This window comes from Perna viridis, chromosome 8 (assembly GCF_037379345.1).
Source record: "Perna viridis isolate PV_CMFRI_1.1 ecotype Kerala chromosome 8, ASM3737934v1, whole genome shotgun sequence".
Lineage (NCBI taxonomy): Eukaryota > Metazoa > Mollusca > Bivalvia > Mytilida > Mytilidae > Perna > Perna viridis.
Window position 1 is genome coordinate 29,570,339 of NC_142452.1, and position 22,293 is coordinate 29,592,631.

The 22,293-nt window shown below is 33.6% G+C and overlaps 1 protein-coding gene across 1 annotated transcript; it reads left to right on the forward strand.

Annotated features, from left to right (window-relative positions):
• The first annotated feature begins 883 nt into the window (after window positions 1-883).
• LOC148610153 (TAF5-like RNA polymerase II p300/CBP-associated factor-associated factor 65 kDa subunit 5L) lies at window positions 884-18,391 on the forward strand. The gene is made up of 15 exons (XM_088542258.1): window positions 884-1,010; window positions 1,707-1,864; window positions 5,335-5,453; window positions 6,482-6,611; window positions 6,964-7,027; window positions 8,076-8,130; window positions 8,897-9,086; window positions 10,007-10,180; window positions 10,545-10,657; window positions 11,037-11,118; window positions 11,730-11,841; window positions 12,692-12,860; window positions 14,666-14,788; window positions 16,021-16,084; window positions 17,032-18,391. The coding sequence occupies exons 1-15, from the start codon at window positions 942-944 to the stop codon at window positions 17,144-17,146; spliced, it is 1,737 nt and encodes a 578-aa protein (XP_088398384.1). The 5' UTR covers window positions 884-941; the 3' UTR covers window positions 17,147-18,391.
• The last annotated feature ends 3,902 nt before the right edge of the window (window positions 18,392-22,293 follow it).

A 22,293-nucleotide genomic window follows, 5' to 3' on the forward strand; every position in this document is an offset into this window, starting at 1 on the left:
TAACTTACATGTAAAATGTGGGTTTAATATATCCATAGACCTGTAATTAAATTTAGGTCTCTGAATATATCAAAGTATGTCCTCGAAATCTTTTCCTTTTTTTATTTTTTTACTCTTGTTAAAAATCGATTGATTTTTTTTTAGATATCTGGACTGAAACATGAAAAAGAACAGCGGGGAGGTACATGTACCTCCCGAAATGTGTAACCCGCACCTGTACCCGTACCAAATTTCCCGTACCCAAATTACTGTATCGGCGATTGTCCATTATTATTAAGAATGTTATGCTGAAACTTGGTCCAAAAGTTCTGAATGATGTTTTAAATCAATTGAAGTAATAACAAGCTGAAAACATTTATAATATTTACCAACTCAGTTGATTTTATGTTCTCAAAAGTCCCGAAATGTGTAACCGCAAGTTACCGTACCAAACTATTGTATTTGTATTTTTGAAACGCTAGATCGTACCAAGCGCGAAAAGAATGGATACGATCTTATCCAGAATGAAAAGAAATGTAACACCCTTGAATATTTTTATAATATTATTGTGTTCTGATGTGAAATATATGATAAAATTGTACAGATAACAAAAATACCGTACTTTGATTTTTGGGTACGAAAATTTTGGGTTAAACATTTCGGTATTGTTGGAAACTGCATAGCCATTATATCATTTTGTAAAGGTGTACGGATTTTTAATTGGAAATATCACGTAATAATGAGGAAATCGGCAAAATAGTATTTGGGTACAGAGAAAAGTTTGTAGGGGTACGGGTACGGGTTACACATTTCGGAATGTACCCAGCGCAGAACAACTCGGCGTTACTCTGACTGTACCATAAACATGAAAATTATTTTCCGTTTTTAGCCAAACCGGAAACTGCTCTGACAGGGGACAGACAACTCGGTCCGAATGTTTCGAAATTAATTTGATTTTGAGAATGAAGCGAGTTAGACACGAACAAATAGGCGCAACAGTTCAACAGTATTTGAAAAGAAGACAGTATTGGGTAATAACAAAGCAAAACCACTTTCATAATTTAACACCAACTCTTTGTTGTCAGATGTGGAGATGTATGCATAGTCCGAATTTCCTCTAACCCTGCAATCCCCCTCTTTTTTATTTGGGTATTGATATGTCGGGTTGGGGTCAGAACGATGTGCCATACAAAAAGTTGGAGATTTAGCTGTACCGCGGAGTATCGTCCTTCAACCGCTTGTAACGACTTTCAAGTTGAATTTGTGCATGTCACACCTGCCTTGTAACCTAGTTCGATTCCGGAATCATTTTCCTGTATGCTGATACCAAATTTGATACAAAAATTACTTTTATTATTGAAGTTTCGATAATTTTCGATTTGAGACCATGTTTTGTTGACATTTTGAACCGTAATAGAGAGTAGGCGGAGCTTGTTACTTTTGGAACGGAAGGGTATCATGCACGTAATTTTCAGCGGAATTTTGAAATATTCTGTTAGATTCCGGTTTTCAAAATCGTTTCTGCTCCGTTCCGTTCCAAAGGTAACAAGCTCTGGTCTGGTCTAAAATGGATACTCCATACCCGAACCAGTAATATCTTCCCTGTGCCCAAATAATGTTTTGCTAAAATATTCATACTTACGGTATGTTTCTTTACTAGAAACGAATTAAAATGTACTTTTCCACATCTCATGTAATTTTCAGTTCATTAATTCATTTCTTTCTAGGGACCAGAACAAGTAAATAGAAGGGAAACAAAGTTAGTACAGAATGTTGAAGATATGGCATTCAAAAGAATACTGAAAAGTGAAAGTTCAGCTGATAACAGTTTGACATTTACAAGTCCATCAGGGGAAAATGCTCATACAGAACAACAGTTTAATAGGTAATTTACTTGTATATCATACATGTATTAGTAGATGCTTGAGTATATAAAGGCAACTATTTCGTCTTACCTGAGCATAATGAGCATAATGTTGTTTTTGGGCCAGCTGCAGCCTGCCCAGTGTTGTGAGGGATTCCTTGTTGTTCATTGAAGACCCATTGTTGGCCTTCAGCTGACATTTTTCACGCTTCATACATTGGAACTACACAAGATAATGGGTAAAATGTGAAGACTTGGATTCTCTGTCAGAGTGGGTAAAGGCTGTGAAGTCTTTAATTTTGAAATGTATGAAAGTTTTAAGTAGGTCAATGAGTATCAATGCAACTTCAGTTTTCAAAGACCCCAATGCAGCAAAAACATTGTCTACTACACATGACAAATATGTTGTCGTACCAACAGACAAAGCCCAACACAATATTGTTTTTGTCTGCAAAACATATTACATTCAGTGTTTATTATCAGAGGTAGACAGAGAAAATCAGACCTATACTGCTACCACACTCTCCAAAGAAGAGATAGTGGTAAACCTTAAATCTGTGCTATCCTCTTTTGGTCTCTCAACCAAAGGCAATGATTGTGATCTACCGTCAATGTACTGGATTCCTAAACTCCACAAGAATCCATACAAACAATGCTACATAGCTAGATCTGCAAAATGTACCACCAAACCTCTTTAAAGATTTTAACTTCTATACTCACAGCTGTCAAAGAGGGTCTCCAGTACTACCACGACACTTGTTATTCCTGTAGTGGCATTTTAATTAAAATTCAATGTGGATCCTGAAAAATTCGAAAGATCTTGTGGAAACCATGAATTCAAGATTATTATCAGAATACAATAACATTAAAACCTATGATTTTTCAACTCTTTACACTTCTATTCCCCATAATCAGTTAAAATCCAGACTCAAAAACATTATACATCATTGTTACTCCAAAAAAGACGATATACCTAGATATAAACATGTAGTTCTTGGTAGAGTTCTTGGTATGAGGCTGATTTTATAGCTGATCTAAGTCAAAAGAAGAAACATTGTTTAGTTAGATCCGTTAATCTCAGTTTCTAGATGACTTATTATCTTTAAACAATCCAAGTTTCTGGGATTTTATACATTGTACATTGCATCTACCCCAAAGAACTTGAGATAAAGGATACTACACAAGCTGTAAAGTCAGCCTCATATCTTGACCTACACTTAGAGATCAATGGTAAAGGAACACTATTGACCAAACTATACCACAAACACGATCACTTTTCATTCTGTATAATATTGTCAACTTTTTTTATCCGCGGTAACATCCCATCAGCACGTATGTATGGAGCATATGTTATGCCAGAGCTTGCAGTAACTACACAGACTTTTTGTATCGTGCAAGACTTCTTACAATTAGGTTTCTGGAACAGGGTTATGTTGCTACACAATTGAAATTATCACTACAGAAGTTTTATGGTAGTCATCATGAACTCAAAGATAGCTATGGTTTATCCATCTGCACCATGACAACTGATCTGTTCAATGTGTCATAGTTTTCCTTCCTGTTTTTGGTCTACCCTGGATTTGACTTTTTATGAGCAACTTGGCGGGTGTTTTTAGAAGAGCAGTGGATGCTTACCCTACCGCTGCACGTGGTCCATGCTCCCAGTTTTTAGTGGAGTCTGTGTTGCTCATTTACTTTGTATGTATTATTTTCATTATTTTATGTTCTTACATGTAGTTGTGTGTATCTGTTTTCCAAGTCTGGTCTTTGTCCCTGGATTATATTCTTTTGATTTCTGCCAGAATCTTTGTTCCCTTGATTACTCTTTCAACCCTGCGGGGTTGTTGTCTCTTTGACATATTCACAGTATCCTTTCTCCATATACATTGTAGCTTGACTCTTAACCTAGGTTGTAAAAAAATTCAAATTTGAGATTTTCTTCAAATCTTTGATTGTTTTCATATTCTCACAAAGCTTCCTTTTCAAGCAGTCTAATTAATAAAAATTTGTGCTGATGAAGGATGTTACATGTAGGAAAATTTTATGAAACAGAGAATAGGAACATCAAGACAGGCTACATTTGTGAGATACATGTATGTTGAAAATTTCAGATTAAAGGGAATCTATGAAAATTTGGCTTCACTTGCTTTAGAGTCTTGACATGCCTGTGTTTCATTAGCATGATTAGAGAGTAATCTTTTGGTTGTTAAGGTAGGGGCAAAGATCAAATATTAAATAAAATAATATTGTAAGAGAATTGAAAATTCAGTACCATAATCATTGGCTGTATCCAGCTCATGTATACATTTAAATTATTAGCTTGTAAGAATTTGTAACAAATTTGACAAAATTTCAGGTATACACTTGTTTTCCTCAGGTGTTTTGTTAACCTGTTGTCTCAATGTCAAGATTATTTCTCTGGGAAACCAATGTTTACAAATCACTTTGTCTATCTGTCTGTCCATGTAGGTTACAGACCACCAATTCAACCAATGAGCATTTGGAACGTACGCAAAAATAGTCCTAAGCAGAAATTACCCCTGTTCCTCATAGTGCTGTGAAAAAAGTTCTCATCTTATTTAAAAAATTTAAACAGTTTCTGAAAGGAAAAACATTTCTGTACATTTTATAGGTGCATTTTGCTTCTTGTGATTTGAAGCCTAATCTCCATAATGATTTTTAAATATACCCCTATCTTGTGAAAACACTGGGATTTCCCATGCTATTTATAGACCCTTCACTTCCGGTGACCAGTACTGCACTGCAAGTCTGCTAACCCCACATGCCATTCGGAGGATTGTGAGCTGACATATGTAGAATCATGCTGATATATAGTCCTCTGCAGGTTAAAGTTAAGGTAAAGTCCAGAGAAGCCATTGAATATTGTGAAATTAGCATGGAAGCCTATGGAAAGTGGAATTAGTGGTTTTTAGCCTGTACCTTGCATGGGCAACCCCTTATTGAACGAATTGAAATAATTTGACATTATGTATGACAGTTTTACATGATACATATATGTAGATGAGCATGCAGTAAGATGATTATTGTCAAATGATTTTAAAAGCAAGATAATCCAACTTAAAGGTTTATATGTCACAAGCTCAGTGAGCTTATCTTGATACTCAAAAAAGTCTTGTATACACATGTGTGTACCCCCAACATTGAGGTACACATTATTTATTTGTTGCCTTATGCATTTGTTAGTGAAACTTTTGAAATAATAAGGATTATAGAAGATGACACTGCAAACTTTGTATAATTCAGTTTTCTCTTGCAAGTGAATGTACCATTGGGCTAAATTCAAATTTCTCTTGCAAGTGCATGTGCTAATGGGCTAAATTCAGTTTTTTCTTGTGCATGTACCATTGGGCATAATTTAGTTTTCTGTTGTAAGGGCTATACATGTACTACTAACCAAACTCAGTGTCAAATTAGAAGCATTGCGGTCCATGACTAAAGAATCAAATGTGTTCTTAAAATTTTTTTTTCAGATTTAAAAGATACATCAATGATTCCCCAGACCCATACAAACAAGAACTACAGCAGCTTCTATTCCCAGTATTTGTACAGTTGTATTTAGAGTTACTATTCAACAGTCACAAAGCACAAGGTAAGATAATAGTGTACAGTAAATCTCAGGTGAAATTGGCTTTTTTCCTTTCGTCTATGTTGATAGAGAAGACTAGATTGAAAATCTAGCACAAAGTAAGATGAAAGTTTATAAAGTACATCTCATGTAAAACTTGTGTTTTACAATCATAATGGTAGTGTACAGTACACCTCATGTGAAATGTTTTCCCACTTGCTGTTAGACAAATAAAACATGAGGTAAGATAATAGTGTACAGTACACCTCAGGTGATCCACTTGCCCATTTATCATTAGACAAATAATACATCTCAGGTGAATTTTTATTACAAGTTCATCTGTTGTGGGACAAATAAATCTCAAGATAATAGTGTACAGTACACCTCAGGTACAAAATAATACATTGTTGTATGATAAGGCTTTTTACATTATTTAAATTATAGATAACTTGCCCAGCAGGTTTGCAAAGAATTATACTTCATGAGTAAATGAATAAGTTTTAACTCTTCTATTTACTATAGAAGTTGTCTACAATGAACAACTTATAGTTTTATACACATGTATATGTATTGACAATTTTATTCAATAGCATACATTTGCATTGCATCGGACATGTGCATTGTAAGGGGGGAGTCAGTTGGCAAGTTTCCATAATGATACATACATGAAACTGTATCACCTCCGCGGGACTCGAACTCGTACCGCTGTGACATCTATGGCAACACTGCCAGCACTAAGTCCAGCGCCCTAGACCACTCGGCCAGCTAGGCTATAAAATAGCTCAACCTGAGATGGTAAAAGTTTGATTTTGATCATACAAGTTTTAGTGAACATGTTAAAGTATAAATTTTACCATAGAGAGTGTAGAAACAATTTAAAGGAAGAATATGCCAAAGGGAAACTAGACTTTCTAATGAAATCTAATGAAATGAAAAGTAAAATGGCAGGAAATCGCTCACAGAACTTAATTTGCTGCCTGATGGTTAATAGTTGCATGCATTTTTAATTGCTGGCTTAGAATGAGAGAAAAAAGATTTATTTCTTTTTTCAGCCAACAGATTTTACACCAAACATTCTAAGATATTTGATCACCATACTAAGTATAAAGCAACATTAGAACAGATCAACCAATTTAGTGGAAAGACAGACTTTGCAGCATGTAAAGAGTTTGTTGATCTGAGGTGAAAGATTTTTTTTTTGTGATTTATTCATTCAATTTTGTAAAATTAAATTACAAGGATTGACTGGAATGTTTTTTGTGTTCATTTGAAATACATGTAACCTTATTGTGTAAGTTGCAAAGATTTGTGGTTTTTTTTTTTGTTGTTCAAGTTTGAAATTCAGGTTTTATGTTGTCAAAAACAAGCTTTAGTCTATCAGGATGACTTGATTTTTCATAAAACTGCATTTTTCATTACAACCTTTAGCTAGGCATGTATTTTCAGCCTTTGAGTCATGTTATAGTTTTACTTAATTTCAAACTTTTTGAAAGTGCAAATGTAATGTTTATGGCATATTCTAAATAATTTACAGAGAGAATAAATATCCTGTTGAACTTGGTAATGAGTCCTTGGATTATATCAGAAGGTATATAAAGGTGAGATACAGTCAATTTATTGTCCTGGCAATGCATTGCAAGGGGACCTGGAAATGCCATCCATCTTTCTGGGTTTTCCGCATTTTTTTTTGTGATGCTTCTACCAAAGTTTGTTTTTGGTATGTAGCCTTATTATGAAGAGTTACAGATAAAGTTCGACATTGGTTATGGTTGAATGGTTTTCGCAGACGTTACGGCCCTTGGACTTAGAAAATTTCTGTGAATTTAAAGATTTAAGCACTGTTTTTAAACGCTTTTACCAATTGATTATATCTTTTGTGTGTAGTCTTATTATGTGAAGTTACAGATTATTGGTTCAAATCTGGTTATGGTTGAATGATTTTTATTGAAGTTATGGCCCTTAGACTCAGAAAATTTCAATGAATTTAAAGTTTGAAATGTATCTTTTTACGTGGGGAATATTGGAACACTGTTATTTTATTACCTATTATTATACTTTTAAAAGTAATTGTGGTGTGCCTTTTTGGTAGACCAAATATTTGCATGAAGTCAAATGGTTGTACTGTTTAAAATTTTATTTGACAGACACAAAATGTAATCAGTATGGCTATGATTAGTGTATGAATAACCTCTTACATATACAGCAAAACTTATCAAAACTAAGACTATTCAAAGTAAATTTCTTAGTTCATGGGCCAATTTTCATTGAAATGTGGCATTTCTTTTGGCCTTTGAAATGAAGTAATGAGAGTGCACTTTAACATATAGTTCACAGCCAGCCAAGCAGTGAAGGGTGGTTGTAGTTTCTATTTTATTGATATGGCAACCAAATTAAAATTGGAAATGAGGCACCCTATAAAGAGAAAGGGAGGGCCTGAGGCTATGCAGGGTAAAGATTAGGAAATACAAGATGGTAGCCCAGACCATCCTGCTTTAGGATGTACATGTAACGTTCTTTATTTCAACATTTTGTTTAAGTCAATTCATAATAGTTTTATGGGTTTTTTTTTTCAACATGCAAAAATTGATACTTATGTTTTAAAGTTAAATTTATAAATGGCGCACTGATATAGTATTTTATTTACAGCAGGAAGAAAACACCATGGTTGTACAAGTTGTTAATAGATACCTAAAGCCAGTAGGTGAGGAATAACACCAGTGTCTCTCTGTCAGTTCATTTAACCTCTTTTCTATTCAATTCATGGATTTCAAAGAACCTTAAAAAACAGATGATTTGCACCAGCTGCATAGGTGTACTCGTACATGACCTCAAAGATTATTTTGAGAGATGATATAAATATGACTAGAATATACGCTTATTGTATGAATTTTGGGAAATATTGTTTAGATTGAAATTTTATATTACATGAGTTTACTTGTGCAGAATATATTTTACAAGGGATAATATTTCCAAATATGCAGGCAACAATCCTTTTTATTGTAAAAAAGATGCTACAATTTATTTAAAATGTATTTTGTAGTTGATCATGTTATGATTTTGAAATTATACATTGCACTCAGTGCAATATTGGAATGTATATTGCAGGCTAACTTTACCATGTTATGAATTTGAAACTATACATTGCACTCAGTGCAATATTGGAATGTATATTGCAGGCTAACTTTACCATGTTATGATTTTGAAACTATACATTGCACTCTGTGCAATATTGGAATGTATATTGCAGGCCAACTTTACCATGTTATGAATTTGAAACTGTATATTGCACTCAGTGCAATATTGGAATGTATATTGCTGGCTAACTTTACCATGATTTGTATGGGTGGAATATATTGCTATACATTATCATATAAATTTTCTAAATAACAGATTAAAGTAACCAACACGAATATATGTACATGCACTCCATCATATGGACTGATCGTGAGAATTTCTTTTTCATTTAGTTATAGAACAGAATAGCAAACCAAAGCAGTTAGAGCTGAGAGAAGAATCAGGCTGTACAGAGGGATCAACAGATAAACAGACTGCATCAGAGTCCATGAGACTATTAAAACAAGCCATCAAATCTGTCAGGGACGGACCTCCAGCTGTGTCATCTATATGTTTCTTCACGTACATCAATGCTCATCAAGGGTAAGGAGAATTTTTAGTTATACAAATCTGTCAGGGACGGACCTCCAGCTGTGTCATCTATATGTTTCTTCACGTACATCAATGCTCATCAAGGGTAAGGAGAATTTTTAGTTATACAAATCTGTCAGGGACGGACCTCCAGCTGTGTCATCTATATGTTTCTTCACGTACATCAATGCTCATCAAGGGTAAGGAGAATTTTTAGTTATACAAATCTGTCAGGTATGGACCTCCAGCTGTGTCATCTATATGTTTCTTCTCGTACATCAATGCTTATCAAGGGTAAGGAGAATTATTAGTTATACAAATCTATCAGGGACAGACCTCCAGCTGTGTCATCTAGATGTTTCTTCACATACATCAATGCTTATTAAAGGTAAGGAGAATTTTTAGTTATACAAATCTATCAGTGACAGACCTGCAGCTGTGTCTTCTTAATTTTTTTTTTTACTTATCAGAATTTTACAGCACATCTATTTACAGTGTTGTGTTTTTAATAGTTCATTAGAATGGCTGATTTCCCAACAAACGATTTCAAAATCATGTTAACTATTAACAAAATACAGATTTGAGACTTTTTGGATTCCATGGTGTCAGCGTTCAATCCATCCTTGTAGGAGGGACTCTCTTGATAAATACAGGAAATAATTAAATTCCTATTGTAAATATAATGAGAATATGTATGGTGTGTATGTCAAAGAGACAACAACCCTACTGAGATGAAAAGGTCAACCCAAGGCCACCCATTGGTCATTACTGAACGATGAGGAAACCCTCATACCTCAAGGTAGGCTGCAGCTGGTCCTAAAATATCATTATACTCAGTTACAGCAAAAGAATTGCCCCTTCCTCAAGTAACATAAAAAATAAACTTAAGGTGAAAAACATGTAATGACTCAAGTTCTTTTAACCAATTCTAGTTTATGCACAGTAGATGTATCAACAGACCAAGAGATGATAAGTTCAGGGTTTGAAGACTCCTCTATAAAGTTATGGAAAATTTCTCCAGGATTATTACAAAGAAGAGAAACAGACATGGATCCTTCCAAGATACATCTGGCTGCTGACTTCTGGCATGTTCATTCTGAGGAAAGGTTAGATTATGTAAACTTTAAATTTTTGCTTATCCAGACTAAGGCTGACCATTTATTTGTTAAGAGATTGTATTCCATATTTACCTTGCTATGTGAAATAACTCATTTTGTTGTATTTCAAGCTTCATTTACAGCAGAGCAAGGATGAATAGTCCAAAAGTAGTTAATGTAAGCTGCTGATTGCAAGCATTACTTGTCTTAAAACTGAAAATATCCTTATGTTTTGATAATCATACCCCCCACTTATCGGGGAGGGGTTATAATGCAGTCACACTGTCTATTTGTTTATCTATGTCTAAAAACAATTTCATTGGCATTTTACTCAGCTTCCAATGGGCATAAAGATTTATTACTTTATTTACAGTTCTGCTAAGTATGAAGAGACAGTGACAATGAAAGGACACAATGGATCAGTTTACAAAACTTGTTTCTTCAATGGGCTTCCATACTTTTTGTCTGCCTCTGAGGATGGATCAGGTATTTAAATCTATTGGTACAATACTGTTATATGTGTAAATATAGTGACAATAATATGTACCTTCATTACAGAAGAATTTTAGACAGTCAAAAATTAATCTTGGTGAAATTGAATTGATATATTTACGTGTTAAGATACACTGGTTTACTGTAAGTAAAAGTACAGGAAAAACCTCAATTCTGGTTTCATGTCTTGGTATCAGTCAAAATATGGATTATCGTTTTGATGGGGCTGAAATATCAGATAATTGTTCGCCATATTTTAGATGATGTAATTTATTTTCTAAAAGCAAATGACTGGCAAAATAATCCCATAGAGATGTCATCTGTTTCTTGATTGCAATAAATGTTAAGGAAGAATCCAATTGATTTTTTACAGTAAGATTGTGGGATATGGAAGATTTTACCAACAAAGTAGCTTATAAGGGGCATAGTTATCCTGTCTGGGATTTAGATATAAGGTAGGAATAATCATACTGTTTCAGTGTTCATTCCAGACTGCGCCATTGGCGTGGATATTTTATGCATGGCGCACAAAAAGTATGGCATGTGGGCCCAACTGGCGCACAGTATTCCTTAGGTCAATTTCCGAATTTCCAGACTTATTTTCTGTTCCGTGTCCGCATGCATATCTGCATTTAAAAGCACTAGTGGCCTTGGCCGTTTCGTAGTGAATGTGAGAAGCAAAAGTTAAAACTTTCCGTGGGTCAAAAAACAATTTAATGCAACTGCAGGAGGTGTGCAGGGGACATGATCATTTCCCCTGATCCTACTGACGGGACCCAGTAAATTTCAGTTCAGCCGACTGATTGAAAACAAACAGACATGGACGGCAAACCTAGAGTTGAGAATATCAAGTGAAGATGAAGCTGTTCATTGTCCATGGGCCTTGGCTGGGTTGGATACGATCCTGATAAGAACAGAAAGATTCTAAGTGGAGCTGCAACATCGTATTGAATTACAATTTTAATCAACAAAATGCCATAATAAAAAAAAACAAAAAACAACACAGTATTTTTTTATTCATTTGGAGTTTTCATATTTCTACCACTTTGTTATTTCATTCTTGTAGCCATGGCAATAACTACTTTGTTAGCTGTTCTCAAGACAAATCAGCCAAGCTGTGGACAACAGACAGAATTTATCCATTGAGGTCATTCATAGGTCATACTGCTGATGTTGATGTGAGTGTAATAACTTAGGAACACTACTCTTTTTGATGAGATATTCAAAGTTTGTGTAGAACTTCAAAGTAATGTTCTCATTTTGACATACCAATATGCTTTACTGCCAATTTTGGGCTATCTGTGGCTAATGGAGATTTGTCTTTACTAAAATTCAAATTTACCAATTGCTCTGAGCCAAATGATTTTTGGGGATTCATTTTCATATTTTCACACATGTTTGTAATGAATAATTTTAGGGTTGTCAGTACCAACGTTTTTTTTTCAGCCTGTTAGAAGATGTATTAAGTTATTGGAAGCACTTAGATTATGGCAGAATTAACTTCTCCACTCAATACAATTCACAAAATTTTAAGACATGAAAATTGAAGACTGGCTGAATTTGATACCCTTGTTCATAAAACAAATCATGAAATTAAGCATGCCAGAAAATTGCCACCTAATGTGAAAGTATCATTGTTTGTGGGGTACGAATATTCCTGGTTTTCATAGGATCGGAATAAAAGTACTTTCACAGTACATAAGAGTAACCAAGGGAACCAAGATTCTAGGGGAAATCAAAAGAATGTAATCCAGGGACAAAGACCAAACATGGAAAACAGACACACAAGAAAGAACATAAAATAACAAAAACAATACATACAAAGTAACAAAAGTAAATGAGTAACTCAGACTCCACTAAAAAACTGTGAGCATGGACCAGGTACACAGGTAGGGTGAGTGTTGCTGCTTTTCTAGAAACACCCAAGTCTGTAGAGTTGCTCATAAAAAAGTACAATAACTTCTGTTGATTTTCTTTATTGCAACAACAACCAGGGCTACAATGCTTACCATATATCTATTTTGACAGTGTGTAAAGATCCATCCAAATACCAACTATATAGCAACAGGGTCTAGTGACCGAACAGTGAGACTGTGGAGTTTACAAGATGGTAAAAGTGTACGATTAATGCAGGGACATAGAGGGACCATTATGGCTCTAGCCTTTTCTCCAAATGGACAATATCTAGCATCAGCAGGTATGTCTAGGTGATACTTAAATGTACATGATATGTTTTAATTTTAAGTTTTGTTCTTTTTTTTAAATTTTTTAATTTTTAACATATTTTCTACAAAAATAGTTTGAATGCCCTTATGAATGCTTGATAGATAATGTCTTCAAAAAATGCAGACGACGGTTAAGTAGATATTTAGAGAACAACCATTGATTTTGGCTAGGATCAAATTTGAATTAAGAGGACATGATTGAAATTATCAAGAAATAAAAAGCCAGGACAGGCCATAAAAGAAAACGAAAAGGTAGGATCTATCCTTGCCCTTATATTTTTTTCTTTATATTAAAAAAAAAACACCAAAGAAAAAAGACAGGACCTAAATTTATCAAAAAAGGCAGGATAGAAAATTTGACCCTAGCCCCCCCCCCCCAAATAAAAATTTAATGGCTGCTCCCTTACATCTAAATTTTAAGTAGAAATCTTATATGAAAAAGGAGAGGGAAATTTCAGCACAATTATATGCTGTAAGCAGTCAACAATTGTCTTCTGTTATGCAGCATTCCTAGGGAAGCAAACATTACTGGGTTATTAGATACATTTAGGCTGCTGATGATAAGCCCTGTGCAGGTCCGGGTGTCAAAAGAATAGGCCTGCAGCAGTGCTAAGCTTGTTGTAAAAGGCGAATAAATAGTGCTCAGAAACCTAGCCAGGGGCTAGGCACTCTGCCCACAGAGCAACTGGGATGTGTGCCCCAGGTGGTGGAATGGGATACCCCTGGCGTGTTTCATGCTGGGGTTGTCAGGCTATAATACGGAAACCTGACCACAAACCATAGTGGTGCACCGTGTTGGAAAAGATGCCACATTCCTCGCACGTTAAAGAGCCCTGCTGTGGTATTTGATAGGAGTAGGAACCTTTGCACTCGTCAGCAGGAGGCTAAATTGCCCGACCCTACCCATCCCTCTTTTTTTTTGTGGCAATCAAAATTTGTCTACACAATTATCCTTGTGTCCCATCCCTTTTTTCATTTCATCATTATCATTTCATGTTCATTTTATCATCCCTTTCATGTTTATCGCCTGAATATAGCTGAAATATTGCTGCTCGGGCGTTAAACCCCAACAATCAATCAATCAATGCTGATGATAAAATGAGTCCCAGCCTGCATGATTTTTAGATTGAACTTTACTTTAGTGTATTGAGGAAGTTGTCTCTGCTTAAAAAGTTTTGTTTTCTGTCCTAAAAGGTAGATTGGATAATTAAGATCTTTTGGCATTAAAACTTTTTTAGCATTTAGCAGCATGCCCAATCACTTATTGGTGTACGTTTTTGAGGTACACTGTACAACAAAAAACATCTATGTGCAATTTTACAAGTCAAAAAACTCATGCACATACAATTAGAATATTCTTTTTGGGTTTTTGATCATTCAGGATCAAAATATTTTATGTCACCTGTCCATCACTGGAACTTCCTTACTATTTCTGAACACTACACAAAAATATAGTCCAAATGTAATTCCTTTTATATCATTCAATACCTCTTTTATAACAAATAAATGTTTCTTGCAATTTATCAGCTCAATAGAAGAGCGTCTTTAAGGTCAAAGGGTAAAAAGCGAAACTAAACCGTCTGTGTCGGGGAAAAAAACTAGTGAGCATGCTGAATTAGGACACATTTTGTACTTTTTATATGACCCCATGCTGCTGTTGTTGTAGTCATCATACATAGACATTTGTTGTCTGGACAGTAACAGCATGGAGTATATAGATCTACCACTAAGGCCATTTTCTATTTAAAACTAAGTAAAGTTCTTATGTATTTGCTAGGAGATGATAGAAGAATAAGAGTATGGGATCTGAATACTGGTTCCCTGTTTAAAGAGCTAAGAGGTCATACAGAAACAGTACATTCCTTGTCCTTTAACAAAGACAGTACACTTTTAGCTTCAGGTTGGTATAAATGAAGTTATATATTGCAGTTTAGGCAATTCTATATGCCTTTCTATTGACTGACATGTTATTTGATAAATCAATCTCTGTCTATTTGTCCACCAAACCTAATGATACTATGAAAAGCTCTCATGGTTTGTAATGATAATGTGTAAAAAAATAAAACTTGTACACAACATTATATCAATGCATTGTACATGTATACATGTGCAATAAAATATAAGTATGGTAGTCATGGTAACTAAATTTTAAAAGATCTCCAACGTGGTTGACATAAAACTGTATTCAGTCAACATGTAAATGAATGTACAGCTGTTCATGGTTTTTGCTTTTACCTTTTTGTATGAAAGAAAATTCAAGATGATGGATTCGACAGTTCCTTATTTTGGTAATGAGTGGGGTAACAGAAACTGATAGGAAGATTGTTTCTATGGAATCTTTTAGTTCTTGTTATACTGTAAAAATACTTCTATTCATGGGTACCAATTTTTGTGGTTTAGGGACAAACTATTAGTTTTAAGATTCTTGCATCCATAGATTTGACAAATCTGTCATATATATGAATGGGAAATTTCCTTTTGTTGGGAACAAAAATTTGTTGTCTCCCAAACGTACTAAAATCACGAAAATAAGTACCCAAACAACAATACTCTCACAGTATTTTATTATAAGTATAACAGTCAATTCATCTGCCATACCTCAGTATCTCTATATCCTTTTAATCAACTGATCTGAACCCACAATTTCGTCTGAAGTGCCTGAACCAAGTAAGGACCATTGCAGTATCAGCTGTTCTGGTGGTGTAATATCAATTTTAATAGATTTATTTTGGATTTGACTTGATTATGAATCAGATTAGTGTTCGGTTATTTTGTTGTTTCCCTTATTTAATTAGTAAAACTTTCAGGGAACATTAATGCATAATTGTGTACCTTAGATAATGATATTTTTTTTATCTTAATTGAAGGTAAATGATTGACATTTTCATTTGCATGGCATAAGATAGAATATGATTATTGACATGAACCCATACCACATCCACATTGTAGAATTTAGAATGTTGTGACAGTAATCTTTCTTGAATTTATTAATTTATTAGTCATACATTGCATACAAGTCAAGATATGGTACTTACAGTACCAATATAATCAGTTTATTGTCATGTTTGGGGTTTATTTTACATGAAAAGATTGTCATTTTTATGAAAGTTTCTCTTGATTTTACTCTTTCAGGTGGAATAGACTGTAGCATAAAGATTTGGGATGTTAGAAAAGGAGTCAGTAACAACAATACAGTGTATGTACATTTATAATATGTGATATTAGTTTGTTTATATTCTTTATAATTACTGGGATGATTTTCTTCTGTTTTTTAGCGGATTTTAGCTATTTCAAATCGGAATTTTACTGTTACAGTACATTTATTACATGTGATATTAGTTAGGTTATATTCTTTATTATTATTATTATTTTAAGTTGTACTGTGAAAGTACTATTGTTCATGGGGCACCAGTTTTTGTGGTTTTTGTTGGTAGGCCAGACCATGAAATTTGTTTCCCAATGAAAAGGAGATTTCCATTGATGTGTATACTGAAATTCTTAAAACCATGAATTCAAGAATCCAGGAACTTGTGTTCCTTCCCTAATCCACAAAAAGAAATCTCCATGAATTAAAGTACTTTCACAGTGTTAGGAATAATGTGAATAGTGAATGGAACTCATTGGGTAAAAAATGCATAATATGCCATATGTTCCATGGATCCAGATAACAAGGATCATTTAGAATTTCCATGGGCCATTATTATTGCATTTCCATGAAATCTTAATTTTCAACTTTAAGGGCCTTTTATGACTTTATTGAAATACAATAGTCCTAATAAAAACTCAACTGTTACCATGGCGATTGTGTACATAATATTTTAAATTGCATGAACTGCTAAGGATTTTCACAATTGTTTGGTAATGACAAAATGACAAAATTTGTTAAGTTTCTTGAAACATTTATCATCCTAAAAAATCAAACTCATTGATATCTACTCAGACCAGACAAATTGGTGACATCCCTTGCATGGATGGTTTACTGATACTTTACATCTGAAATAAATCTTTATCTGTTTTGCATGGGTGGTTTACAGATACTTTACATCTAAAATACATCTGTATCTGTTTTGCCTGTATAAATTTTCATTTTCAATTATTTATACTTTTTTCAAGTTTTTTTGAATGTTATATTCTGGTTCCTAGGATTGATGGTCACACCAGTGCAGAGATGGTCGGTAACTATTCTACTAAATCATCAACAGTCATATGGTTGAACTACACCAATCACAATGTACTACAGGCTGCTGGATATGTATGATAAAACTTAAAGTGGTCTTTACATGCATTCAAAATAGGAACAATACATGTACATGTATGGGTTAGTTCAGATCTGTGGAGACAGACACGCTGTTAGCAACTATGTGAAGTTTAGAGGCATGTAAGAATGTATGAGGCAGCTTGATACATGTTATAGAACTGAACATGGTGCCTTGCAGACTTTTTAAATGACAAAAATATGACTAGTTCCAAAAGAATACTCCAGTATGGATACACTGTTCTCCTTGTAAACTGATTTTAGGAATATCATACATGTACATATAGTATGTATAAGCTCACAAGCCTTCCATATTGCAAAGAGCAATATCAGTGGATCAATTTTGAGTTGTTGTAAATTCAGGTATTATTGTTTGCAGTTATTAATGCAGTTTTATTTTTCATAGTTTCTACTTGAGATTGTAACTTCAGGGTTCTTGGATTACTGTTTCCCATGATACTGGGCAAATGAAATTTTAGTTAGGTCCACTTCCCTGCTAAATAAAGTCAATGAATATCTAAAAGGCTTTATTAAGATGACTGGGAGTTTTTTACGATCTTGAATACCAATACAGGTCTCTTACGGTCGATGTTAGTGGGTTAGTAGAACCAACTGGTGTTGGTGGCGGAGCCCAGCCTTCGGGACACCTGACCAAAGAACTCACTCAGAGTATGTCCTACTAGCGGCTGGGCTGCTGTGTTGATGCTCTGGCCAACTCTCAGACCCCACATGGGTCCCTGAGTAATCAAGGGAACCAAGGTTATAGCGGTAATCAAGAGAATGTAATCCAAACTGGGAGCATGGACCAGGTGCACTGGTAGGGTAAGCGTCCTCTGCTTTTCTAGAAACACCCGCCGAGTTGCTCATAAAAAGTCCGGGGTAGACAAACGAGGAAAAGGCAAACTATGATCCATTGAATAAATCAGTTTTCATGGTGCTGATGGATACATCATAACGATCCACGAGTTCATGATGACGACCATAAAACTTCTGTAGTGATGACTTCAGTCCTGTAGCAACATAACCCTGTTCCAGAAGCCTATTTGTTACACTTCTAGCATGAGAGTGTTTCCCCGGTCTAACTGTTTAGGAGTATGTCAACGTGTAGAATGGCTTTATTAAGTGCAGAAAACAGCCATCAATAGTGTTAAAGTTACATCATACATGTTGTTTTTATATCCTGTGATATGAAGTAGTGAGGTATTATGTAATATCGGTTACTGGTATTAAAAGCAGTCCAAACCTTTATTTTTGGTTTTCTAAAAATTATGCCTGACAATTGTGAGTTTCTTCCCTTTGGGAAAAATATTTTTCAACATTTTGGGAAAAGTCTCCAGGGGAAACAACCAATATTCAGCTGCAATAAAAGGGTAACAAAATTTGCTGAATACATTCTGAAAATATTGTAGTTGCTTGTCAGTCCAATGGTATTTCTGTCCCTACACAGTTGTAGAATGTATCAAAGGCTCATTTTCTCACTTTCTGTATTTATTGAATATCATAAAATATTATATACACAAAAGTTACGCCCATCTTAAGTTTCCCCCCCCAAAAAAAAAATATCAGATATCTTTCTTTGAGTTTTAAAGAACTGTGAAAATTTGTTCTTTTTGGGTATTATATAGCCTTGATAATATTCAAATTCTGTTCTTTTTTTTTCCAACTAAATATTTTGACATTAAAGTTGGTTGATTCTATGTGATAATTTGTAAAATTGTAAAAGTCCCATTATATGCCCTAATTTTCATTTGGAGCTTTCTTGTCGAAAGCACACATTTCAAAACCTAAGAATACTGACTGCAACTCCATGACATGTTTGCCATAATGAAAACATTATTGAATGATTTATAGTATATAACTTATATGAAACTCAATATGTATTGTGCATGACTCAGTTGATACTGTGATCTTCTTCAAATTATGATACTATAAATTTTATGGGTAGAGATGTACCGCTAAGCATTAGACTAAGGAGAATTACCCATTGTCACAAAGTATTATTTTGATTACAGCAAGTATTTATGCATTAGCAATATGCTGGAGGCAATTCTGTAAACCAACTTATTTTGACGAGCTGTTTATTATTTGCTAATTTTGCAAAACGGAAAAACAATGCAGAACTAAATCATTGCCAAAAATCCTCTTTAATAATGTTTAACATGTACACATGATTACCTGTCATATGTTAGAAATCCTGTATTTACATATGAGAATCATAGGCATAAATCTTATGATTAAAATGATAGATCTTTTAGAGAGTGTCTCAAAATTAAATAGCTGCGAAATGGGATTGACATCTTAATTTGTGTAAAGTGTTTGCAAAAATAAATTTGTTTACAGAATATTTTATAAAGTCAGTTTCAAAGAACATTTTTTAAGCAGTTGTTCTATTCTAAATATTTTTTTCTAGGCAGCTATTTACTGTTTTATTGTTAATGTTTATATTTGTTATTTTTGTACTAAATAAAGGTAAAAATGTACTAGTAATAATTTTTTATGTGATCCTCCTAAAAACTGCAGTCAAATATTGTTTAAATGAAGTCATTTGTGATATAGTTGTCATCAGTAGTTTCTTGAGTTTTTAGGCTTTGGAATAGTATCCACACTTGTTCCATTTGGTTTAGGTTTTTTTGTGATCTTATCAGGCTGGACTCCATGGAGCACTTTATACAGCTGCAAACGTTTTTGGTCTAATAGTTGCGATCAGTATCAACTGTTTTCTGTTGAATCTTTGATGTTAATTTTTCTGAATGATCTTTACCAAGTTCTAAGCTATAGATTGTTTAGTCAAGGGCAGAGTTCATGCTCATAATAGGACTCATAAAGATGTTTCTAAGTTTACATGACAACTTTAGTTACACATACATGTAGATAGTTGGAAAATAGACTCAGTGGCAGATCCTAAGATTTTCAAAAGGACTCAAAATTTCTCATCAAGAAAAATGTAAAAAAAGAAATATGCATTATATTTTACTCCTGTTGAATGACTTTGAGGTGAACAGATGCTTTGTTTTTTAACTGGATTTGTATCTCTGTTACTCAAAAAGTGTTTAAGCAATATCATTCAAACTTTGCCAGTGATTATATACATGTTGAGAAGATGTGCTCCTCTTAATGGGGAGAAATTTAATTAATTTTTTCCTTCATTTTGAGCACCTTTAACTTAGCCATTTTTGTCACTTTATGTTGTGAACGGTACTCACATAATGTAATCTGTAACTCAAAAAGTATAACTGCAGTATCAAATTTTGTGTGTCCACTTTCATTCTGTTCAGATTCTTGTCTACCATTTAAGTGTAAGTGTTTGTAAGAATCATGTGAAATGGGGGAAAATTAAAAAATATGCAGGTCAAAAGCACATCATCTAACAATTTAATATCACTCAATGATACTTTTTCTATTTTAAAACACCATTATTTTATCTCTGCATCACTGGCTTCGCTCAGAAATTTTTCAATAGAATGTCAGAAAAATGATGTTTTTGACAGTTATCTACCCTTGAAATGTTCATTTTTTTTGTGCATTTCAATGAAATAATAACTCAATACACCAACATGATATGGAAAATATTGTCTTTTTTCCTTTATTCTGATGGTGCAAATGATCAAATTACACTATCAAAAAGGTGGGTTTTTCACCCACTGCCTGATTCTTACATAGACTGACAATTAAAAACAAACTAAATTACAGTGTATTATATCGAATTTGCATGATGTGTCTATATTTGTCCAAACTGTTCAGGGTTCAACCTCTGCGTCCGTATCAAGCTGCGCCCTACAAATTCATTTATTATCATGAAAATACCTTTGATGGATAAACTTTAAGATATGTTCAAAGGCTGATGATAGCCGAATTTTAGTTGAAAATTCCTTATTGTACCGTGATTCCCTTTTCCCCGAGGATAGCTGATTTGAAAATGACGATGGACGTGCTCAAAACGTTTCCGAACGGAATTTGCTTTACTGCCCAACAGGGAGGGTACTATGTTAAATATATATATCACTGTGTCCAATAAACAAAATGAGTCGCATTTGCATTCTTATCGGAAAATACGCAGAGGACCAGTATTATGTAAAATAATTTGAGGAATTAAAAAACTGCAAAAATGTTTTAGTTGGCAAATTATACATAGTCCCTTCATACTACTTAAATGAACTGTAAATAGTTAGTCTATGTTAAAATTGAACATAAATAATACATTTTTAATGTTGTATTGCAATAAAAGTGAAACTAATTCATCAGATAGTCAAATACATGTATTTAGATATGCATAAATTGGTTAATTATTTTTTGTTTTAAATATTTTAAATAAAAAAAATCTATCAAAAATACTATTTGTCAGAGGAGTTGATTGGTAATCAATTACCTAGTGAATAAAAACCGCCAAACTGTCATGTAATGTAAGTTACTGGACAAATTTTTTGTTTTTGTTTTTTTGTTTTTTTTTGTTTTTTCTTCCTTTGTGTGTGTGTGTGTGTGAATTTGCATTTTGTTCTAATACAAAAAAGATTTAATGGTAAAAAGTAGTTATACCATAATACATGCATGTCAAAAGATATTTTCATTTCCATTTATCAGTGTGTCTCCCTTAAATCGAATTTTACTTCCAAAAGTCAATTAAGAACAAACTTCAAATTGAATTTTTTATTTTTAAGGATAGCTAGGTTTCAAGGTTTTTGATCCGTCAAATTCTTTATCATTTCATTGATATTTTGTGATTAATTAAGAGAGTGAAGAGCTGTAAGGTAACTAAGTAAAATTGGCGGGAAAGTTCCAAGTGATAAAAAGTGTCAATTTGGAAAGTTTTAAATGTTGACCTACATATCATATCTCTAAAATCATTAGTACAAATTTACATTCGGTTTAAACAGATATGACAAAAATATGTAAATTATATGAGAACGCAAAATTTATTATTACAATTTTACCAATCTAATTAAGAATTGGCAAAAACTTCGCGCAATAAACAATATGCACATGGAAAATTTATGTTATTTTTCAATAGACAAAATTTTTATCATAGCCAATTCTTATAAAATAATTTTAAAACATATTTTTATCTTTAAACATCAGGAAAGTAGCTCTGAATTTAACTGAATAGGGGCGTGTCAATGTTTTTTATCCATTGAGATATAACCAAATTATTTTAA